This window comes from Mauremys reevesii, linkage group 15, assembly GCF_016161935.1.
Source record: "Mauremys reevesii isolate NIE-2019 linkage group 15, ASM1616193v1, whole genome shotgun sequence".
Taxonomy (NCBI): domain Eukaryota; kingdom Metazoa; phylum Chordata; order Testudines; family Geoemydidae; genus Mauremys; species Mauremys reevesii.
The window spans coordinates 17,660,404-17,681,755 of record NC_052637.1 but is presented as its reverse complement, the minus strand read 5'-3'; the positions used below and the strand labels follow the sequence as shown (position 1 = coordinate 17,681,755).

The 21,352-nt window shown below is 49.3% G+C and overlaps 1 protein-coding gene across 2 annotated transcripts; it reads left to right on the top strand.

Moving 5' to 3' along the window:
- Positions 1-6,948: 6,948 nt before the first annotated feature.
- On the top strand, positions 6,949-16,188 carry LOC120383252 (zinc finger protein 883-like). 2 transcript variants are annotated; one of them, XM_039501122.1, is made up of 3 exons: positions 6,949-7,138; positions 13,348-13,469; positions 14,680-16,188. In XM_039501122.1, exons 2-3 carry the CDS (start codon positions 13,436-13,438, stop codon positions 15,990-15,992), a joined length of 1,347 nt encoding a protein of 448 aa, XP_039357056.1. In that variant the 5' UTR covers positions 6,949-7,138; positions 13,348-13,435; the 3' UTR covers positions 15,993-16,188. The 2 variants fall into 2 exon arrangements, with proteins under 2 accessions (XP_039357056.1, XP_039357057.1); XM_039501123.1 differs by lacking the exon at positions 6,949-7,138 and having other exon boundaries at positions 12,870-13,469; positions 14,683-16,188.
- The last annotated feature ends 5,164 nt before the right edge of the window (positions 16,189-21,352 follow it).

Below are 21,352 nucleotides of genomic sequence, written 5' to 3'. Positions count from 1 at the left end.
ATGTCACTTAAAGAAAACTTGTTAAGCAAGCAGTTTCAAAGATCAAGCAAAAGGCTTCCTTCTGGTCATCAATTAACCAGGTGGTTTTTTTTCAGAGTTTGCACACCTTGAGGCCCTGACAGACACATTCCTGAGGGCACATAGACAAGCTTCCTGTTCTTCTAAAATGCATGTATCAGTAATTTCAACACAATTCTTATTAGGAAGGACGTGGGGTCAAGCTGCCCTTTCTGTGGCACCCAAAATCCCCTCCCCTCCGTCTTTGGTTAAGCTAAGGCTGCTGCATGGCCAATTTATGGCCTGCTGGCATGGCTGCTTTTAGCAATAAGCAATAGTGGTTTCAGGCACTTTACTAGTTTGCCAAAATCTCCCCATACAGTTGTGGGAAGAAGCATTCATCATGTTCCTCCAATGCTTGGTCTTCACAGATATAACCCAAACCTTCTTTTCTCCTATACCGTTTTACATTTACTGTGTCCCACACATTATCTTTCTGCCACGCACAAGTGTTGGGATCTCTGTAGTACATTACTGAGTTATCATTAATTTGTAATCCTAGTGGGTCTACTGAGTGGATTACTCTAATTTCTTTGCCTGCCATAGTATCAGGAATAACTGCAAGCTTTGCTGGTGGTGATTGTACAAAGCATTAACTTGTCTCTACCAGGACTGGAGGACTAATTCTTCCTTCCTTACATGGTGCCAAATCAAGTTGATTGCCTCCATGGGAATTTGTCCTGCTATGGCTTGCCAAATCATTGCCATGGTTATGTTCTGGGTGAGAGCCTGAACTTCCTCACACATTGAGGTCAATGAGACATTATTCTGGAGGGACTGTACACCAGATATTATTAACTCTTCATCTTTTTCTATAAGTCTTTCCAACCCAGGAAATACCTTACTTATTAACTGTTGTTCCTCACTTAACTGTTTCAAAGATGCTATTAAGGGGATTCCCATGTTTCCTATATTTTTGGTGGCATATGATAGTTTATTAGCTAGAACTTCTATGTTTGCAGCATCAACTAAAGAGATTCCTGTTGCTACAGGTGCAATCCAATAACTTAATTCCCTTTTTACTTTATTTACATGGTTGGTCCCTTGCCGCATTCTTACTCATTCATCCCAACCCTTATGGCTAGTTTCAGTCAGGGGAGCTATGATAAATGAAGGGATGTGGAGCTCCCTTTTATGGACAGCCAGCCAGCCAGTTAACTATAAAATTCCTCTTGCTCATCTGCCAAAGAGGGAGCCACACAGTGATTGCTCTGGCTGTCCAGTCAGAGTCCATGTAAATAGTAACAGAAGTGTCCTGGGATTCATAAGCTAGGACAGCTCTAACTGCCTCTGTCATAACTATAAAGGGAAGGGAACAGCCCTCCTCTGTACAATACTATAAAATCCCTTCTGGCCAGAGACACCAAAATCCTTTTACCTGTAAAGGGTTAAGAAGCTCAGGTAACCTGGCTGACACCTGACCCAAAGGACCAATAAGGGGACAAGATACTTTCAAATCTTGGTGGGGGGAAGGCTTTTGTTTGTGCTCTTTGTTTTGGGGGTCATTCGCTCTTGGGACTAAGAGGGACAGGACATCAATCCATGCTCTCCAAATCTTTCTGAACAAGTCTCTCATATTTCAAACTTGTAAGTAACAGCCAGGCAAGGCGTGTTAGGTTTAACTTTGTTTTCTCAACTTGTAAATGTTCCTTTTTGCTAAGAGGATTTACCTCTGTTTGCTGTAACTTTGAACCTAAGGCTAGAGGGGGTTCCTCTGGGCTCTATGAATCTGATTACCCTGTAAAGTTATTTTCCCTCCTGATTTTACAGAGATGATTTTTACCTTTCTTTCTTTAATTAAAAGCCTTCTTTTTAAGAACCTGATTGATTTTTCCTTGTTTTAAGATCCAAGGGGATTGGATCTGGACTCACCAGGAATTCGTGGGGGAAAGGAGGGGGGATGGTTAAATTCTCCTTGTGTTAAGATCCAAGGGGTTGGATCGGTGTTGACCAGGAACTTGGTGAAGAAGTCTCTCAAGACTATCCAGGAAAGGGAGTGGTGGCAGCAAAAGCAGATCTAAGCTGGTAGTTAAGCTTAGAGGTATTCATGCAGGTCCCCACATCTGTACTCTAAAGTTCAGAGTGGGGAAGGAACCTTGACAGCCTCCACCTCATCTGCTGGGGCAGAATGGGGGCAAGCTGGTCTTGGAGAATCCCTCCATCATTTACGCGGATGGCTCCATATCCTGTTCGAGGATGACCCATAGGGTAGAAACTTGAGCCATCTGTAAACCAAATTGCAAACCTCTTCTGTTTAGCATCTGCAAGCCTCATGCCTCCCTTGACTGGCCACTCAAGGTGTTTTACAAGGGGGAGGGGGCAGGTACACTCCTCTCCTTCTGTAATTAGTCCATACAGGGCTGGCGAAAGGCTTGCTCTTTTTTAAACTCAACTCCTTGGTTTACTAGGGTGAGAGTCCATTGAGCAGTGCGGGGATTAGAGGCCTGGCCATCCTGTATTTTCCCTGATATGATGTACTGGAGTGGGGAATGCACCATCTGAACAATGACCTTCAACCCTCCAATAATAAATTCCCAATGCATGAGGCTCCAGACCAATGCAAGACACTTTTTTTCACAGGGGGTAAAGCCTTGCTCTGTATGATCCAGAAGCCTGGAGGCATATGCAATGACTCTGAGCTCATCGACTCATAGACTTTAAGGTCAGAAGGGACCATTATGATCATCTAGTCTGACCTCCTGCACAACACAGGCCACAGAATCTCACCCACCCACTCCTGTTAACAACCCCCTAACCTATGCCTGAGTTATTGAAGTCCTCAAATTGTGGTTTAAAGACTTCAAGGTGCAGAGAATCCCCCAGCAAGTGACCCATGCCCCATGCTGCAGAGGAAGGCGAAAAACCTCTAGGGCCTCTGCCAATCTGCCCTGGAGGAAAATTCCTTCCCGACCCCAAATATGGCGATCAGCTAAACCCTGAGCATGTGGGCAAGACTCACCAGCCCACACCCAGGAAAGAATTCTCAGTAGTAACTCAGATCCCATCCCATCTAACATCCCATCACAGACCACTGGGCATACTTACCTGCTGATAATCAAAGATCAATTGCCAAATTAATTGCCAAAATTAGGCTATTCCATCATACCATCCCCTCCATAAACTTATCAAACTTATTCTTAAAGTCAGATATGTCTTTTGCCCCCCACTAGTCCCCTTGGAAGGCTGTTCCAGAACTTCACTCCTCTAATGGTTAGAAACCTTCGTCTAATTTCAAGTCTAAACTTCCTGATAGCCAGTTTATATCCATTTGTTCTTGTGTCCACATTCCTCTCCCTCCCTAATATTTATCCCTCTGATATATTTATAAAGAGCAATCATATCCCCCATCAACCTTCTTTTGGCTAGGCTCTTTGAGTCTCTTTTCATAAGACAGGTTTTCCATTCCTCGGATCATCCTAGTAGCACTTCTCTGTACCTGTTCCAGTTCAATTCATCCTTCTTAAACATGGGAGACCAGAACTGCACACAGTATTCCAGGTGAGGTCTCACCTATGCCGTGTATAATGGTACTAACACCTCCTTATCTTTGCTGGAAATACCTCACCTGATGCATCCCAAAACCGCATTAGCTTTTTTAATGGCCATATCACATTGGCGGCTCATAGTCATCCTGTGATCAACCAATACTCCGAGGTCCTTCTCCTCTGTTACTTCCAACTGTGTCTCTTCACAAACTCATCGGCCAGCCGCGCTGTATGTCACGGGTTCTCTGGCTTTTTGTCCCTCAATCACAGCTCAGGTCGGATGGGCACTGCACATACAGTTGCTCTAGTATGATCATTTTAACCAGGTCCTCCTTCATCTGGGCCACATCTGCCCACTTGCTGGCGAATCCCTCCATGCGAACAGCTAGTTGCAGATATGAGACCTCAGGGGTTATATCCTGACCCCGGAACCTTTCCCAGTACATCCCAGGAGTCAGACCAAACTCGTGCAGCAAGGCCTTTTTGAATAGTTCGTAGTCCCCTTTCTCTGACCCTTCCAGTTGGCAGTACAATGCCACGGCTTTGGGGTCCAGTAAGGGGATGAGAACCCGGAGCCTGTCCACAGGATCTACCTGGTGCAGCTTGCAGGCTGTCTCAAAGGCATCCATTGCTGCTTGTGGCCTAGAGAGGCAGAGCACGGGCCCAGCACTGCGACGAAGTGGGAATGTTCTTGCTGTGTTATGTGAATGCTGAGTGGGGAGTATGAACCTGGGAAGGTGGCAGGGGAGTTTTGCTGGGACTGCCTGCATTGGGGAAGAGAGCATACCTGAGCATGTAACCTGAGAACCCAGGAGGGGGGTTGGAGGCCAGGGAACACCTCTGCCCGGGAAATTGGACAAAGGACAGAGGCTGGGGGAGGAGCCGGGGGGAGGCTGAGTGAGAGGCTGGAGGGAGTTTCAGTTGGGAGCTGGCTGGGAAATGGAGAGGGGTGCCCCAACGGGGCTTGGGCTTCTCAACGGGGCTGTGGCCTCCCTGGGGGCCCCAGAAGGGCCTAACTAAACAGGGTCCTGTTGTCTGTACCTGCAAGACCTGTTTTGGACTGTATTCCTGTCATCCAAATAAACCTTCTGTTTTACCGGCTGGGTGAGAGTCATGGTGAATTGCAGGAAACCGGGGGTGCCAGGCCTAGTCTCCCCCCACACTCCGTGACAACCAGTGGTAGCAGTGGGATGTACTGCACTCCGTGAATGGCACTTCTTGCAGTAAGTGACTGGGGAGCAGTAAAGCGATGAGGGATTGACGGGGACCTGGCGTGCTGAAGAGTCAGCGAGGGACAGTTTCAGGGGCTGATTAAACCCCAGGAGTGTGTAACCAGCAAGAAGGACTTTTGCAGTAACAGGATCCGCTGCGGGATTGCAGCAAGCGGTCCCGGGGCGGAGGAGTCTGCCACTCGACCCTGGCAGAGAGGTGGTGACCATTATACTATCTCCTACAACATATTTCTCCCTGGAAAAAAATCTATTGTAATTTTTGCAGAAAATTAGAACTGTCATCGTGGGTCCGCCTAATCCACTATCCTGTCTTGTGACAGTGGCCAATGCCAGGTGCTTCTAAGGGAATGATCAGACCAGGCAATGACTCAGACCCTCTGCCCCCTTCCCACAACCCCTGGCGCCAGAATGGGAAGAGGTGCGCTGTGGGATAGCTCCTCATAATCAGGGGCGGCTCTAGACCCCAGCGCGCCAAGCAGGCGCGTGGGGCGGCCCTTTCCCGGGGGGGCGGCATTAGGCTCCGGTGGACCTGCCGCAGGCATGCCTGTGGCAGGTCCACCGGAGCCGTGGGACCACGGCACCCACCGCAGGCATGACTGCGGCAGGTCCGCTCGTCCCGGGCTCCGGTGGACCTGCCGCTGGCATGCCGGCGGGAGCTCAACCGGAGCCGCGGGAAGAGGGGACCCGCCGCGGGCCGGGGAAGGGCGGCGCAGCGCACCGCGCTGCTTGGGGCAGCCTACTTTCTAGAGCCGCCCCTGCCCATAATGCACCACTCCCAACACCGCTGCAAATGCTGCAAATGTGGCCACACTGTAGCGCTGGTAGCTGTCAATGTGGCCACACTGCAGCACTTTCCCTACACAGCTGTACGAAGACAGGTTTAACTCTCAGTGCTGTACAGCTGCAAGTGTAGCCATACCCTCAGTGAACTATCCCAACCAACCACTCCCAGCATCCAACCAACCAACCACTCCCAGCATCTGGCAGTCAAAGGACAGTTTAGGGACATGCAGAGCATGGGCCTGCATCACTGATTATCTTGGGTAATAGCCAATGTACTTATTCTGAGGGACAGATCTAACTCTTTGTTCAATGAACCCATTCATAGTTTTGCCTTTCAAAATATAATGAACACACATCTGCAACCCCAAGATACCTTTACAACCATAAGAATTCTAAAATCAAGAGTTATATATCCTCGAGTTAAGAAATTTTAATAAATAAATTATATCTTTTTTTATGTGCCTCTTTTTTCCTGTGCCTGTAGAGTGCAGTAAGGCCAGTTCCAGTGCCTTGAGCCTGAACACCTGAATCAATCTTAGTCTGCCCTCATACTTTCCTGTTACTTCTTCCAAACATTTAATATACCTAAGGCCATATCTACACTTTAAGCAGGGGCGGCTCTAGACATTTTGCCACCCCAAGCATGGCGTCATGCCGCGAGGGGCACTCTGCTGGTCGCCAGTCCCACGGCTCCGGTGGACCTCCCGCAGGCGTGCCTGCGGAGGATCGTCTGGTCCCGCGGCTCCGGTGGACCCTCCGCAGGCATGCCGCTGAAGGCTGCCTGCCTGCCACCCTCCCGGCAGAGAGCCCCCCAGCCCCCACGGCTTGCCGCCCCAAGCATGCACTTGGCGTGCTGGGGCCTGGAGCCGCCCCTGACTTTACGTGTGGCTTAACTCAAGTTATGTCAGCATAGAGTCACTACAGTTACTATGTCAAGTATCAGGAAGTAGCTGTGTTAGTCTGTATCCACAAAAACAACAAGGAGTCCAGTGGCACCTTGTCTGTTAGTCTTTAAGGTGCCACCAGACTCCTTGTTGTTTTTATGGTTAATATGTCACTTGTGTGCCTGCCTCCTGGACTCCTTGTCTCAGCAGTCAGGGTACTCAGCAGAAGCACTTGTATAGATTCAGAGTGAGGTGCACCATGAAGATATCCCACTGTAGTTTGGGAAGCTTTGGTTTGGCAGTGTATGCTGGGTACCAAACCATGGTTGTGGCCATGGGATCCAACTTCTTATAATGTGTTGTTAACTATCCACTAATTTTATATGTATCGCATATTACTTCGCGGAGCAGTCCGGCAGCTGAGGAGTTAACGCCCCCCCCCAGCCGCGCAATGCTACTCTGCCCATCCGGGAGATCCGGGGCTGAACTTCCTGGGTCAGACGCTGCTGCAGACTCTATTATGATCCGGGAGCCCGGGCCGAGGCGCTGCTGCTCCCCAGCGGGGTGTGTGTGCGGGGAGAGCCCTTCCCTAGCGCCCCTCTGTGCCCAGCCGTGGGGACTCTCTGCGGGGGCTGGAACCAGCCCCTGGGGCAGCCCCGGGCTCTGCCGACACCAGCCCCTGAGCCGGAGCCTGCAGGTGAGGGGAGAGACCCGGGGGAAGGGCTGGGGCCGGGACAATGGTACCATCTGCTGCTTTGCTGCTCCTGCAAACTGAGGCTGGTCAGTCCCACCTGCTGGTGCCCCGGCTCCCACCCTGAACAACGCGCTCCCGGGTCTCGAGGAGGCAAATCGGAGGGAGGGACAGTGTTTGTGCAGGGGGGAAACGGACTGCATGGGGGACAGGGGGTGTCACACAGCTGGAGGCAGGACCAGGAGAGGGGCCAAGGGACAAAATCCGGGTAGGGGGTAGGCAGCAGGGTTAAGCACAGGATACAGGCACTGCCAGCCGGGATAGAGGGGAAACCCTGGGATAGGGAGCAGCAGAGGGGATAGAAATGACCCCAGACGGGGGAGTCATCTGCAGTCTTTGCAAAAATAGAGTGTGGGGGCAGAGGGGCTGCCCTCTCCCCTCCCTTCCGCAGCTCTGCACCCATTTTCTACAGGGCTGCCCAGAGGATTCAGGAGGCGCTGGGGCAAAGCAATTTCGGGAGCCCCTTCCATTAAAAAAAAAAGTTGGAATACTATAGAATACTATATTCTCATGAGGGCCCCTGCGCGGCATGGGGCAAATTGGCCCCCCACCCCTCCTCTGGGCGGCCTTGACTTTCTAGGGCTGAGTTCTTGATGGCTTAGGGCAGCCCAATGCATAGGCCAGGCAGATCTTCCCTAAATAACATGGTGTATTGAGCTGCCAAAGGAGACTTGGTTCAGGGACATGTTTTACATACAGCTCCTCTCTTCCCCCCCATAAAAAAAACGGTAATTGTCAGACATGTTTTTAGGGTTTGAAAGAGTCCCTTATCAGTTTCTGTGTCTGCATAAAACCCTGTGGCAGTTCACAAAATGCCCTAGCTGCCGTTCTCATTGCCTGAATTGCTCTGCCTTTTTCTTGTGATCCATGGAACGTAGTTGCATTCTTTTAAGTCGTTTTCTTTTTAAACTGTTCTTTTGCTCACTCTGAGGCCTTGGCTACACTTGTGCATTATAGCACAATAAGGCCTCCAAGAGCTCTCTACCTCACTCCCCATCCACACTGGCAAGGCACGTAGAGCGCTTTGACTACACGGCTGGAGCGCTCCTGGTACTCCATCTCCCCGAGAGGAATAACGCTTGTTGTGCTCTCGCTGGAGCGCCGCCAGTGTGGACACCTAATGCGCTCTGATTGGCCTCCGGAAGTGTCCCACAATGCCTGTTCTAGCCCCTCTGGTCATCACTTTTGAACTCTGCTGCCCTGTCCAAGCGTCAGATCTGCCCTTTAAATTCCCTGGGAATTTTGAAAATCCCCTTCCTGTTTGCTCAGCCAGGCGTGGAGTGCTCTCAGCGCATCTTTCCAAGTGGCCATTTCTCCACGCGCCAGGCAATCCCCAGTATGGAGCAATGGCGAGGTGCTGGACCTCATCAGTGTTTGTGGGGAGGAAGCTGTGCAGTCCCAGCTGTGCACCAGCTGTAGGAAGTATGATACCTTCGGGCACATATCAAGGGCTATGATGGACAGGGGCCAGGGATGCGGTGCAGTGTCGGGTTGAAGTAAAGGAGCTGTGGAATGCCTACCACGAGGCAAAAGGCCGCTCCTGTGCTGCCCCCACGACCTGCAAATTCTACAAAGAGATGGACGTGATACTTGGGGGCGATCCCACCTCCACTGCAACGACCACCATGGACACTTCCAAGCCCAGCACAGCAAGGGGGGAGGAGGAAGAGGAGGAGGAAAGAGTGAGCGATGGTGCTGAGGCGGGGGGGAGACACCCCGGAATCCCTAGATGCATGCAGCCAGGAACTCTTCTCGAGCCAGGAGCAAGGCAGCCAGTCGTGGCGTCCGGTGCTTGGGGAAGGACAAACAACGGAGGTTCCTGGTAAGCAGCTTTCTTTTCGGGAAGGAAGTTTTTAGGTACAGGTTCTTTGGGTAAGGAGGGGGGACCATTGCTGCACACAGGCAAGCTGCATATGGGCCAGGGCGGAAGCCGCATTGTAGGAGAAGACCCTCCCTTGCTTCCCCGGTCACCCTCAGCAGTGAGATATCTTCCAGGATGAACTCTTGTGGAGAATGTTGGGACAGCATTCAGTGTACGTGCCCCCTGCAGCTGTTGGCTCTCCCTAAGGCACAGAAACCCAGAGGACAGTACAGCCATGAAACAATCAGTCCCCATGGACCCTGTGCTTACTCACCGTTTCTGGGGCTCCTGTGGGTTATGTGCGCTCGCTTTGGGACAGGCAAAGTATGCTTTTTGTGATTGCTCTCCTTAAATACAGGGGAATCATTGCTCTGTCTGGTGTGTACAATGCTGCCTCTGTTAAGTGTTGCATTTTGTCTGTATAGGTGCAACCTTGAGATCTCAGCCAACAGACTGAGAAGACTCAGGAAGAGGCCACGTAAAAGCAAAGAAGACATGCTGCATGAAGAATCGAAAGGCACAGAAGTGGAGGGAGAACGAAAGGAGGATCCACCAGGAAAACGTGATGCACTGGCAGCAAAGCATGGAACGGCTGATTAGCATAATGGAGTGTCAACCGGACTCTATCCAGGCGCTCGTCGCCATGCAGGTGGAACACTACTGTGCTCACCTCCCTCCCCCCTCCACAGCCCTTATCCCAAAACTCTTCCCCTTGTGCCCCCATGTCCTCTCCAACCCATTTTCCCCAACATCTGGGTTCTTACCGCCCCCAGCTGCCTCCTACACCCAAAGCTTCACCACCCACTGTGCCCGCAAGGGGGGCCAAGATACCAGCGAAAGAATGACATTCAGCCTGAAGATAATAAGCAAGGCTTTACTGAGAGAAGGACTTACACTCCAAGCTGTGCGGGGAGTCCCTGAGGCGCATGAAGGGGCTGCAGGGGACTCTGGCTGTTTGGGACAGCTGGCCAGGCAGGACTCCACCAAGGGGAGTCCTCTACGATGCTATATCCCCCGCTCTCATCTCAGGGTTATATGGGGTCAACAGCTGGCTACATTCATTACAGTCATAAATTGTACACGTTATATAAACTGACTTGTTTACAGACAAAAAATATGCTGAACTGTACTAATCCATATCTTGGCAGGGTCTATCAGGCCAAGTTCACTGAATGGCCTGCATCTTCCGCTCACATTCAGTCATGTACTCAGTCTGCCACTTAGCTCCTCGCCAATCTTCTGCAACCTTGCCCCTACACCCACCCACAAAAACTACGACCCTTATCCACTGCACTCAACCCCCCTCAACATACTTTATAGCCATCCTGAAGTGCAGCACTCAGTGCTCAGCACTCCAGACAGGATTAGAGAGTATGAAATCAGGACATACTCAAGCCTATGAGTGAACTGGCACCCACCCCACCCCCTTGCCCTTTTGGTATTTCTGTGTTACTTTGTTTGTTTGTTTTTCAATAAATGAATTTTCTTTTCAATAAATGGAGTTTTTTACTTTGAAAACGTACTTTATTAGTGCATAAAGCAAAATATACCTTAGCCCAGGAAAGCAACAAGTACTGCAAGTCAGTGTCAAACACAGCCACTGCACTTAACTCCCATGCAGAGCAGCAGATATTACTGCTGGCTTTCAGCCTCAAATTGCTCCCTGAAGGCATCCCTAATCCTTGCAGCCCCACACTGGGCCCCTCTAATAGCCCTGCTCTCTGGCTGTGCAAATTCAGCCTCCAGGGTTTGAACCTCCGAGGCCCATGCCTGAGTGAAGCTTTCACCCTTCCCTTCACAAATATTATGGAGGGTACAGCACGGGGATGTAACCGTGGGGATGCTGTCTTCGGCCAAGTCTAGCTTCCCATAAAGAGAGCGCCAGTGGCCCTTCAAACGACCAAAAGCACACTCCACAGTCATTCGGCACTGGCTCAGCCTGTAGTTGAACCATTCCTGACTGTTGTCCAGGCTTCCTGTGTAGGGTTTCATGAGCCACGGCATTAAAGGGTAAGCGGGGTCTCCAAGGATCACAATAGGCATTTTGACTTCCTCTGGTCTGGGAAAAAAGTCCCGGCTTGCAGCTTCTTGAACAGGACAGTGTTCCGAAAGATGCGTGCGTCATGCACCCTTCCGGGCCAGCCTGTATTAATGTCAAAGACATGACCACAGTGATCCACAAGCGCCTGGAGAACCATGGAGAATTACCCCTTTCGGTTAACGTACTCGGAGGCTAGGTAGGATGGTGCCAGAATAGGAATATGCATCCCATCTATTGCCCCTCCACAGTTAGGGAAACCCATTTGTTCAAAGCCAGCCACACTCCAAACTGGTTAGTGACTGATCAGTAGCTGTCTGGAGTTGCCAGCTTCCAGACTGCAATAGCCACCCGCTTCTCCACCGTCAGGGCAGCTCTCAATCTCGTGACCTTGCGCTGTAGGGTGGGGGCGAGCTCAGCACACAGTCCCATGAAAGTGGCTTTTCTCATCCAAAAGTTCTGCAGCCACTGCTCATCATCCCATACTTGCAGGACGATGTGATCCCACCACTCAGTGCTTGTTTCCTGAGCCCAAAAGCAGCGTTCCACGGTGGAGAGCATGTCTGTGAATGAGACAAGCAATTTCGTGTTGTATGCGTTACGCAACTCGATATCATCTTTGGATCTTAAGCAGTATCTTAAGGAGCCAGTCACTTTGGATCTTAAGCAGTAACTCGACTGCCAAACGAGACGTGCTGGCGAGATTCATCAGCATGTTCCACAACAGTTCGGGAAGACAACCCTGCACAGAAACCGTTGAAAGATGGCGCCAAATGTGGACGGAAACACAGGGATTGCTGGGATGCAAAGCAATGCATCATGGGGCATTGGGACAGGATCCAGAATGCCTCACACCCCCTTCCCACAAGCCACAGCGCCAGAATGGGAAGAAGTACTCTGTGGGATAGCTGCCCATAATGCGCAGCTCCAAATGCCGCTTCAAGTGCTGCGCAAACCACACCAGTGCACTTGCAGCGGTCAGTGTGGACAGAATGGAGCACTTTCCCTGGTGCATTCTCTGAAGGCAGGTTTAACCCAAAGTGCTCTACATCTGCAAGTGTAGCCATGGCCTGAGCACTTCAAAATGTACCTGCATTTACATTCTGCAGGTGGATGTCATTGTGCATCACTGTGCATATTTTTAATAGCAAATAATCACTCAAAATATTAATTCGCTAGTGGCTTTAGCAATCTGATCTCAGTGTTTCTAGTATAACATTTCCCATTTGCCTTGCAACATTTTAATTTTAAAATTTCCTGGGGGGAGATTTTCTCTTTTTTTTTAATACACAAGTTTATTCTTTGGGATCATATATCTTCAGGGCTTTCTGATTTCCTGGGTTGGTGTCAAAACTCTTTCATTTCTTTGATCCACCAATGGAGACTGCCTTTGTCAACTGTTATTTTGTCTTTCTATCCAACACTCTAGTGTTTCTTCTACACTTGTCTGTAGAATTTGGTTGCCAAATATTCCCTAAAGGCCATGTTTTTAAACCCTCCTACATCACAGTGTCCTAGAGCCTGGGCTACATCCCAAGCCCAGACATCTACAGCAGTGAAACAAACCTGCAGCCTGAGCCCCATGAGCCCGATTTGGCTGGCACAGTCCAGCCATGGGCGTCTAGTTGCAGTGTAGACCTACAGAAAGGGGGTGTAAGCACAGCTCCCAGAATTAGGAGATAGCTGTTTTGGGGTGTGCGTGTGTTGGGAGCATGGTCAGAACGTACTGCACAACAGCTCTTCTGTCTCTTGGGGCTCATAGGGGGCTGTGGAAAGCAAAGTGTAAGTTAGAATAGCATTAAGGCTGCTCTAACTTACACCAAAAGCCAAGTAGGACTTTGCATATAAGGAGTGTAATAATGAGCCACACCCAGCTCCCTGATGTGCCATCTAGCATGGTGGGAAAACTGAAACTGAGGTCAACTAAATAGCCAGAAACACAGTGAAAATTAATCTGAGGTTTCTGCATACTCTGCCAAGAGCCACAAAGAGGGTGTGATTTAAACATCTATTTAACGGTTAGCAATGTGATGCTGGAAACAGCGCAGGGGGCAGCAGGTCTGTGTGGGACGGGGTAACTTGGGGCTGACATGAGGGGCCAATCAGCAGGGGATATATGCCAGGGCTCATGGGAGCTCTAACCCTGGCGATAGAGCAGATGGCAAGGGAGGCTGAGGAAGGGGAGCAAGTGACTGAACTTGTGAGATTGTGCAGGGGCAGCACGTACTGAGTGAGGGACCCTTGCTGTTTCAGCAGCCAGTGACTTTCAAGGAGGTGCCTGTGTATTTTTCTGGGGCAGTGGGCTCTGCTGGAACCCAGTCAGAGAGCCTTCTACAGGGACGTCATGCAAGAGAATTCTGAGACTGTGACCTTGCTGGGTAAGGATTCCTGTCTTCTCAAGTACTGCGAGCTGGGGTCCTGAAGCATCTGGGTTGGGTTGTGTTAAAGGGTGTTTCCTGGCCTCTTAGATTTCAGAGGGAGCCACCTCTATCATCCCATATCCCATGTGTGAGAGACCGTCCCCTCTGCACCTCTCCCGTGGGACCAGAGATTCAGGGACATAATGATGGTGCTGCTCTTCCCATAAGTAAGGCTCCCAAGTGGGAAAAACTCCCTGTTCCCAGTCCCTCCTTCCCAGGGCAGGTTTCATCCCGTGGGGCCTGTGACCCCTCTGCCAACTCAGAGATGGACTTGTGTCTCATGAGTCGGCTCTGCCTAAGTCCCCCAAGGGCCAGGTTTTCAAGGGTTTTTAGACATCTAACTATGCAGATAGCTGCCTCATGGGGTTTTCCAAAGTACATGGAGATAAGTACCTCTTTGCTATTGAAAATCCCACAAGGCGCCTGTCTGCATCTTTAAGCACCTAAAGACCTTTAAAAATCTGGCTCCAAGTTCCCTGTCGGTGCAGATCCCTAAACTCACTTTAGTGACTCAGCATCTGGGCCACATGTGCTGCCTTTCCCAGGGGGCTCTGGGACCATTTCCCTTGTTGTTCGTATTAAATGTCTCTACAGCAAAGAAAGGGGTTAAAATCCTGGCATAGCCTCCCTAACAACCACTCAGCAAACAGAGAGTAGGTTTGATTCCACTTGCTTTCTGTCCCCTGAGCAGGATTTCCTATTCCCAAACTCAGCATCACCTCCTGGCCAGAGCAAGGGGAAGAGCTGTGGGTCCTGGCTGTCCAGGACTCTGAGGAAAGGGAGCTCCCAGGGGTGGTTCAACCAACTCAGAAACCATCAGTGAAGGAAGCAAAAATCTGAGATTCCCACAAAAGGTCCATGAGCTCCACCAGTTCTGCCTTTTCTCACCCAGGTCAGGATTATCCCAGCAGGGGTTGTATTCTCATGGCAAACGTCACTCATCATAGCTTCCCACCCACCCTGACTAATAGCTGGTAGTCTCTCCCTCTATCTTAGTGTTCAGATGTGATGTGGAGGAGAATTGGTCCCCTCCTTTCTCCTCTCAGGTATTCAGCTCCTGAATCAGCTTCTCTTTAGTTTGTTCCCCCCTTTCTTGTTCCCCTTTCAGAGCTCCCCATTCCCCCCAGCAAAGGGACTGACTCCTGTCTGGATTCTCTCTGTGTCCCAGCAGGTGATGGGGCAGTGAGCACGAATGAGGAAGAGAATCTGCAGCAGGAAGGTGCCGAGCCTGTGGAACCGCCCAGGATGTTATTGCAACATCCTGAAGGGAACGTTTCCCAAAGCCCGGAGCAGGGGACTGACAGGTGGAATCTGCGCCGGTCCCTTAGGCAGAAAGGAAAACAGCCTGTGGAGAGAGAGCTCAGAGAAACCATCCACCAGGAAATCCCCACTGGAGAGACACCGAACACATGTGGTGAGTGTGGGAAGAACTTCCGGTGGAGATCAGCCCTTATTGATCACCAGAGAATCCACACAGGAGAGAGGCCCTATCAGTGTGACAAATGTGGGAGAAGCTTCAGCAGGAGTTCGAACCTCGCTACTCATCAGAGATTGCACACGGGAGAGCGACCCTACAAATGCCCTGACTGTGGGAAAGGCTTTAATCACAGCTCCAATCTTTCTGCACATCAAAGAACCCACACGGGAGACCTGCCTTACAAGTGTCCCGAGTGTGGGAAAAGCTACAGCGTGAGCTCCTACCTCCTGAGACATCAGAAAATCCATACAGGAGAGAGACCCTATAAGTGTGATGAGTGTGAAAAGAGTTTCGGCCAGAGCTCAACCCTTGTTATCCACAAGAGAGTGCACACAGCAGAGAAGCCCTATAAATGTCTTGAGTGTTGGAAATGTTTCAGGAACAGCTCTGACCTTATTAGACACCAGAGAACCCACACGGGAGAAAGACCTTATAAATGCAGCAAGTGTGGGAAAAGTTTCAATGAGAGCTCGCACCTCACCAGGCATCAGAAAACCCACACAGGGGAGAGAACCTATAAATGCCTCGAGTGCAATAAATGTTTCAAGAACAGCTCCAGGCTCATTAGACACCAGAGAACCCACACAGGGGAGAAATCCTATAAATGCCCTGACTGTGAGAAAAGCTTCAATCGGAGCTCAAACCTCATCGTCCATCAGAGATCCCACATGGAGCAAAAGCCCTACAGGTGCCTGGACTGTGCTAAAACCTTCAGCTGCAGCTCACAGCTGATCAGGCACCAGAGGATCCACACAGGAGAGAAACCCTATAAATGCCCTGACTGCGGGAAAAGCTTCACCGTGAGCTCACAACTGACTTCCCACCAGAGACTCCACACTGGAGAGAAGCCCTATGGATGCCCCGAGTGCGGGAAAAGCTTCCGTCACAGCTCAGGACTTGTGTCACATCAACGGAAACACAAGAAGGAGGGCTGCCCTATTGTGGTGACAGCCCAGACTTTATTGCATATTACAGTGGTGCCCATGCAAAGCAGCAGTGCTTAGATCCCACGCAGGAAAAAGACACTATACATCTGTAGAATGGGTTGAAACTTTCCCATGAAAACTATTTTTAATGGAAAATTGGGGGGGTTGATCTGACCCATTTTTGTGAAAAGTGTCAAGTGTCTGCTTTCTAGGGGGGAAAAAATTAGTGGGTGTTTTGTTTTTTGTTTTTTTTTGGGGGGGGGGGAGGCAAGGGGGCAAAATTACTGAATGCCCCGAACTTGAAATATTTTGCTTTGGAAATGTTGTTACATTGCTTCATGGGAGTCAGTGGCGTAGCCAGGTTTTCAGTGTAGGGGGAGCAAACATAAAAAAGGCGCCCTCCCTTGGCTCCTCCTCTGGCCACGCCCCCGACCGGGCACACACACACACACACCCCCGCTCACTTTCCCTCCTGCGCCACCGCCTGTCCCCGGCCTGCTCCCAGCGCTCAGCACGCTCCATGCGGGGCTCACCAGCCAGGCGGCCTTAAAGGCACAGGGGCCCTTTCACCTCCCCCCGCCCGCTGCATTAGCAAGGGGCGGGTAGGGGGGGCCGGGGAGCGCTTGGCCACTGAGCCCTGAGCCGAGGAGCTGGCCCCCTTGCTCCTCCAGCCGCGTCTGCCTCTCCCGCATGGCTCCTCTGACATTGCTGTTGGCAGCGCCGGCCGGCAAGCACCACTTCCGCACCTGCCACCCTGAGGGGAAGCGGCTGCTTCCACTGAACCCCGCTAGCTACGCTACTGATGGGAGTTATAGTTCAGTTACCTCGTCATGTCCCCATTCTCCCCTATGGGCCAGGCTCTCAGCTGGATTACATCTCCCATGATGCACTACCTCCCTTCTCTAAGAGTATGTCTGCACTGCAGCTGGGAGCATGCGTCCCAACTTGGGCAGAAAGCTCTGCTCAAGTTAGTATGGTGAAAATTGCAGAGTGAGCCAGGGCGGCAGCTTGAGCCAGCCACCTGAGTACAAATCCACCCAGACTACCCTGGCTGTGCTGCTATTTTAGTGCACTAGCTTGAGCAGAGCTAGCAGGTGTCTGTCTACCCGCTCTGGGATGCACCCTCCCAGCTGCTGGGTAGATGTACCGCAAGAGGGAAAAGTGTGGTGCATCATGGAACATATAGGTGAACCTGGCCTATAGCGAACAATTCAGGCATGAGATATCCACACTATAACTCGCATGAGGCACTGTGATGACATTTCCCATTCAAAATATTTCTGGTTTTGGCCAAATTTTTCTGTTGGGTGTAGAAGCATTTTTCACAAGCTAAAGATGAGTTGAATATGAGTCAACAGTGTAACACTGTTGCAAAAAAAGCAAACATCATTCTGGGATGTATTAGCAGGAGTGTTGTAAGCAAGACACGAGAAATAATTCTTCCACTCTACTCTGTGCTGATTAGGCCTCAGCTGGAGTATTGTGTCCATTTGTGGGTGCCACATTTCAGAAAAGATGTGGACAAATTGGAGAGAGTCCAGAAAGGAGCAACAAAAATGATTAAAGGTCTAGAAAACATGACCTATGAGAGAAGATTGAAAAAACTGGCCTTGTTTAATCTGGAAAAAAGAAGACTGAGACTCCTCTCATGATAATAGTTTTCAAATACATAAAAGGAGGAGGGAGAAAAATTGTTCTCCTTAACCTCTGACGATAGGACAAGAAGCAATGGGCTTAAATTGCAGCAAGGGCAGTTTAGGCTGGACATTAGGAAAAACATCCTAACTGTCAGGGTGGTTAAGCACTGGAATAAATTACCTAGGAAGGATGTGGAATCTCCATTATTGGGGATTTTTAAGAGCAGGTTAGACAAACACCTGTCAGGGATGGTCTAGATCAGGGATCGGCAACTGTTCAGAAGTGGTGTGCCAAGTCTTCATGTATTCACTCTAATTTAAGGTTTTGTGTGCCGGTCATACATTTTAACGGTTTTAGAAGGTCTACAAGTCTATAATATAGAACTAAACTATTGTTGTGTGTAAAGAAAATAAAGTTTTTAAAATGTTTAAGAAGCTTCATTTAAAATTAAATTAAAATGCAGAGCCTCCTGGACTGGTGGCCAGGACCCGGGCAGTGTGAGTGCCACTGAAAATCGCCTTCGGCACGTGTGCCATAGGTTGCCTACCCCTGGTCTAGATAATACTTAGTCCTGCCCTGAGTGCAGGGGACTGGACTAGATGATCTCTCCGGGTCCCTTCCAATCCTACACTTCTATGATTCCACTAGTTCAAAATCTCTTCCCGAAGAGGAGGCTTATTAACTATGAAACAACCAGCAAAGGAAAGAACTAGATTGACCTCCCCTCCCATCAAAGGTGTGAAAGCAGGACACGCTTCAGGATCCAAACATTAAAAAAAGGAAATGCGCAGCAATTATTAAAATTAGGTAGAGGTTACATTTAAACACAGTCATACAATACAGGCTACTATCAGCCCCCTTGCAACCACCTCTCATGGAAGTGCCACTTACATCCTCCCAACTGCAAGACATCCCACAGTACAGCACTCCCACTGGACTCCAGCGGCACTGGAGTGCCATAGACTACAAGCGTTTGTGATGCACTGGCAGGATCTCTGTGTTTTTTACATAGGGACATGCTTAACACACTACTGGAAAGCAGCATAGTTGTAGCTGTGTAAGTCCCTGGTTATTAGAGAGATAAGGTATGGGAGGCAATATCTTTTACTGGACCAACTTCTGTTGGTGAGAGAGACAAGTTTCAAGTCACAGAGAGCTTCTTTTCAGGGCTGGGAAAGGTACTCTGAACATCATGGCTAAATGTAAGTTGGAACATTGTTTAACATAAGTAGTTAGCACATAGGGACCATTAGCACTCAAATACTATGGTGGGGAGCACAGTACCTCTTTAAAAGAATAGATAAAATAGAACATAGGACTGGAAGGGACTCCATGTCTCTGAGTCCAGTTCCATACTACTACAGGCAACCTCAACATATACTCCGATTCATAATGTACCAAGCTCGATCTTAAAACTAGTGAAGTTGTTTGGCCACCACTCCCAGGGCTGCCCAGAGTGGGGGCAAGTGGGGCAATTTGCCCCGGGCCTCCGCCTTATCCCATTCCCTGGCGCCTCAGCACTCCACATACAGGAGCAGCCCTGAACAAAGCTAAAGTGGTGTGGCCAGGGGCGGCTCTAGGGATTTTGCCGCCCCAAGCACAGCAGGCAGGCTGCCTCCGGCGGTTTGCCTGTGGAGGGTCTGCTGCTCCCGCGGCTTCGGCGGACCTCCCTGGGTTAATTTAATTTTAGCACCCTGTGTCCATTCACATGCATGTGCTATTTTGAGCATTTCAGTTTTAACAACATAGGCTCATCCCAGATTCTGGAACAAGCTCAAATGCTCAGTTCATGGAGTATGTACATAAGCGATACTAAAGACAAACCCACAGTAACCATCTCCAGTTTGTGAGGGACCCCGTGGAGCCAGTCTCTAGGAAACAGATACATTCATGGAGGTTAAGTCCATTAATGGCTATTAGCCAGGATGGGTAAGGAATGGTGTCCCTAACCTATTTGTTAGAGGGTGGAGATGGATGGCAGGAGAGAGATCACTTGATCATTACCTGTTAGGTTCACTCCCTCTGGGGCACTTGACGTTGGCCACTGTCAGTAGACAGGATACTGGGTCTGACCCAGTATGGCTGTTCTTATTTTCTTATGTTCTAAGCTAAATGAACCCAAAGTTCTGGAGACAGATAGGAGTCAAGGAAGCGAGCAGAGTATCAGAAACCTGGGAAAATCTCTGAGTGGATGGGCTCAGGCGTGTGGTCACAAGCTGAGGTGGTTCAAAAGTTTTGGATTTTTTTAAGCAGAATTGTTTTATTGTTTCTTTAAACAAACACAGGAAGCAGCAAATTTTTGCCCACACACTTCTGAAACCCCAAACCATATTCAGGTTTTGGCAGACTAATTTCAGCTTTTCAATTAAAAAAAAACAAATTTTGAAGGAAAGTAGACATTGTCCATGATTTTTTCCTGGTTTTTAAAAACCCCTAGTTTTTTATCCAAAAAAAGTTTTGACGGAAAATATTTGTCCAACCCTTGTAATGAGCTTTAGTGCCTTTTAGCACTAGCTGATGCTGAGAACCAGTGATACCTTGTAAAGGTGACTTGAAAAGAAGTTTTCTCAAAACTGGGTTTGTGCCAAGATGCGGAAGGTTTTAAAATGTTTATTTTTCCCAGGGCTTCCCCGGGGAGGGGGGGCAAGTGGGGCAATTTGCCCTAGGCCCCACACCCCCACAATAATATAGTATTCTATAGTATTGCAACTTTTTTTATGGAAGGGGCCCCTGAAATTGCTTTGCCCCAGGCCCCCTGAATCCTCTGGGTGGCCCTGACCACTCATGATGGGAGGCTGTTCCAGAACCTCACTCCTCTTATGGTTCGAAATCTTCTTCTCGATTCCAGTCTAAACACATGCATGACCAATTTATACCCATTTGCAGCTTATCTCTGGGGTGGGTGGGGTTCTGTACCAGGGAAAGGAGAACACAGTCATAAATTTATGGTTTGTGGTACAATTGTTAGTGACGTTCACATTTTGTCAACAGAATGGAATATTTTTTGGTGAATTGCATATTGGCAAATATGGTGAGTGGAAATTATCAAAGCCTACAGATTAACTGGCAGATCTTTAACACTCTGTACTTGGCTACTGAAGGAAGTTGTACTAACATGTTAATGTAAGGTGTGAATTTAAAATAATTTAATTAAATCAATGCAAACTCACTTGTGGACATTCTTATTTTGGTTTAAGAGTGGCCAATTGCAGTGTAGCTTCAGTTAATAATGAATAGGGTGAAGTTAATTGAAATAAGCCACTCTTCAAATGTGAGGATTACACTGATTTTACTAAATCGTTTCTTTAACCCGTTAAGTCAGTGCAAAAGTTGTGTGTGAAGCAGGACTCTGCTCACATTTGCAAGGTGGTATTTGCACACATAATACAGAGAGACTGTGGCCTATACTCACAAAGGTACTTAAATACCTAATCCCCAGTTTTAGGCACCTTAATTCTAATCCCATGCACTCAATTATTGCCTCAAGTGCCTAACTCCAAAAGAGGGTTCCCTGCAGCCTGGATTTAGGCCCTATCTCCATGGGGATGGAGGTTGCACACCACTCATTTCATCAGAAGCTCCCACTAGTGATCTTATGCGGCTCCCTGCAATCTAAGGCACATGCCTCTCCCCATTTATTGAGCCTGGGTACCTACCTCAGGTTTAATGGATACCAGGGGTGTTCCTGTAGCTTTTATGTGCCTAAATGTTAGGCACTGTGACACTCAGTGTCAAAACACCTATGTCCCTTCATGAATCTAGCCTTTTACTTTTGACAAAGGAAATTGGAACTGACATGC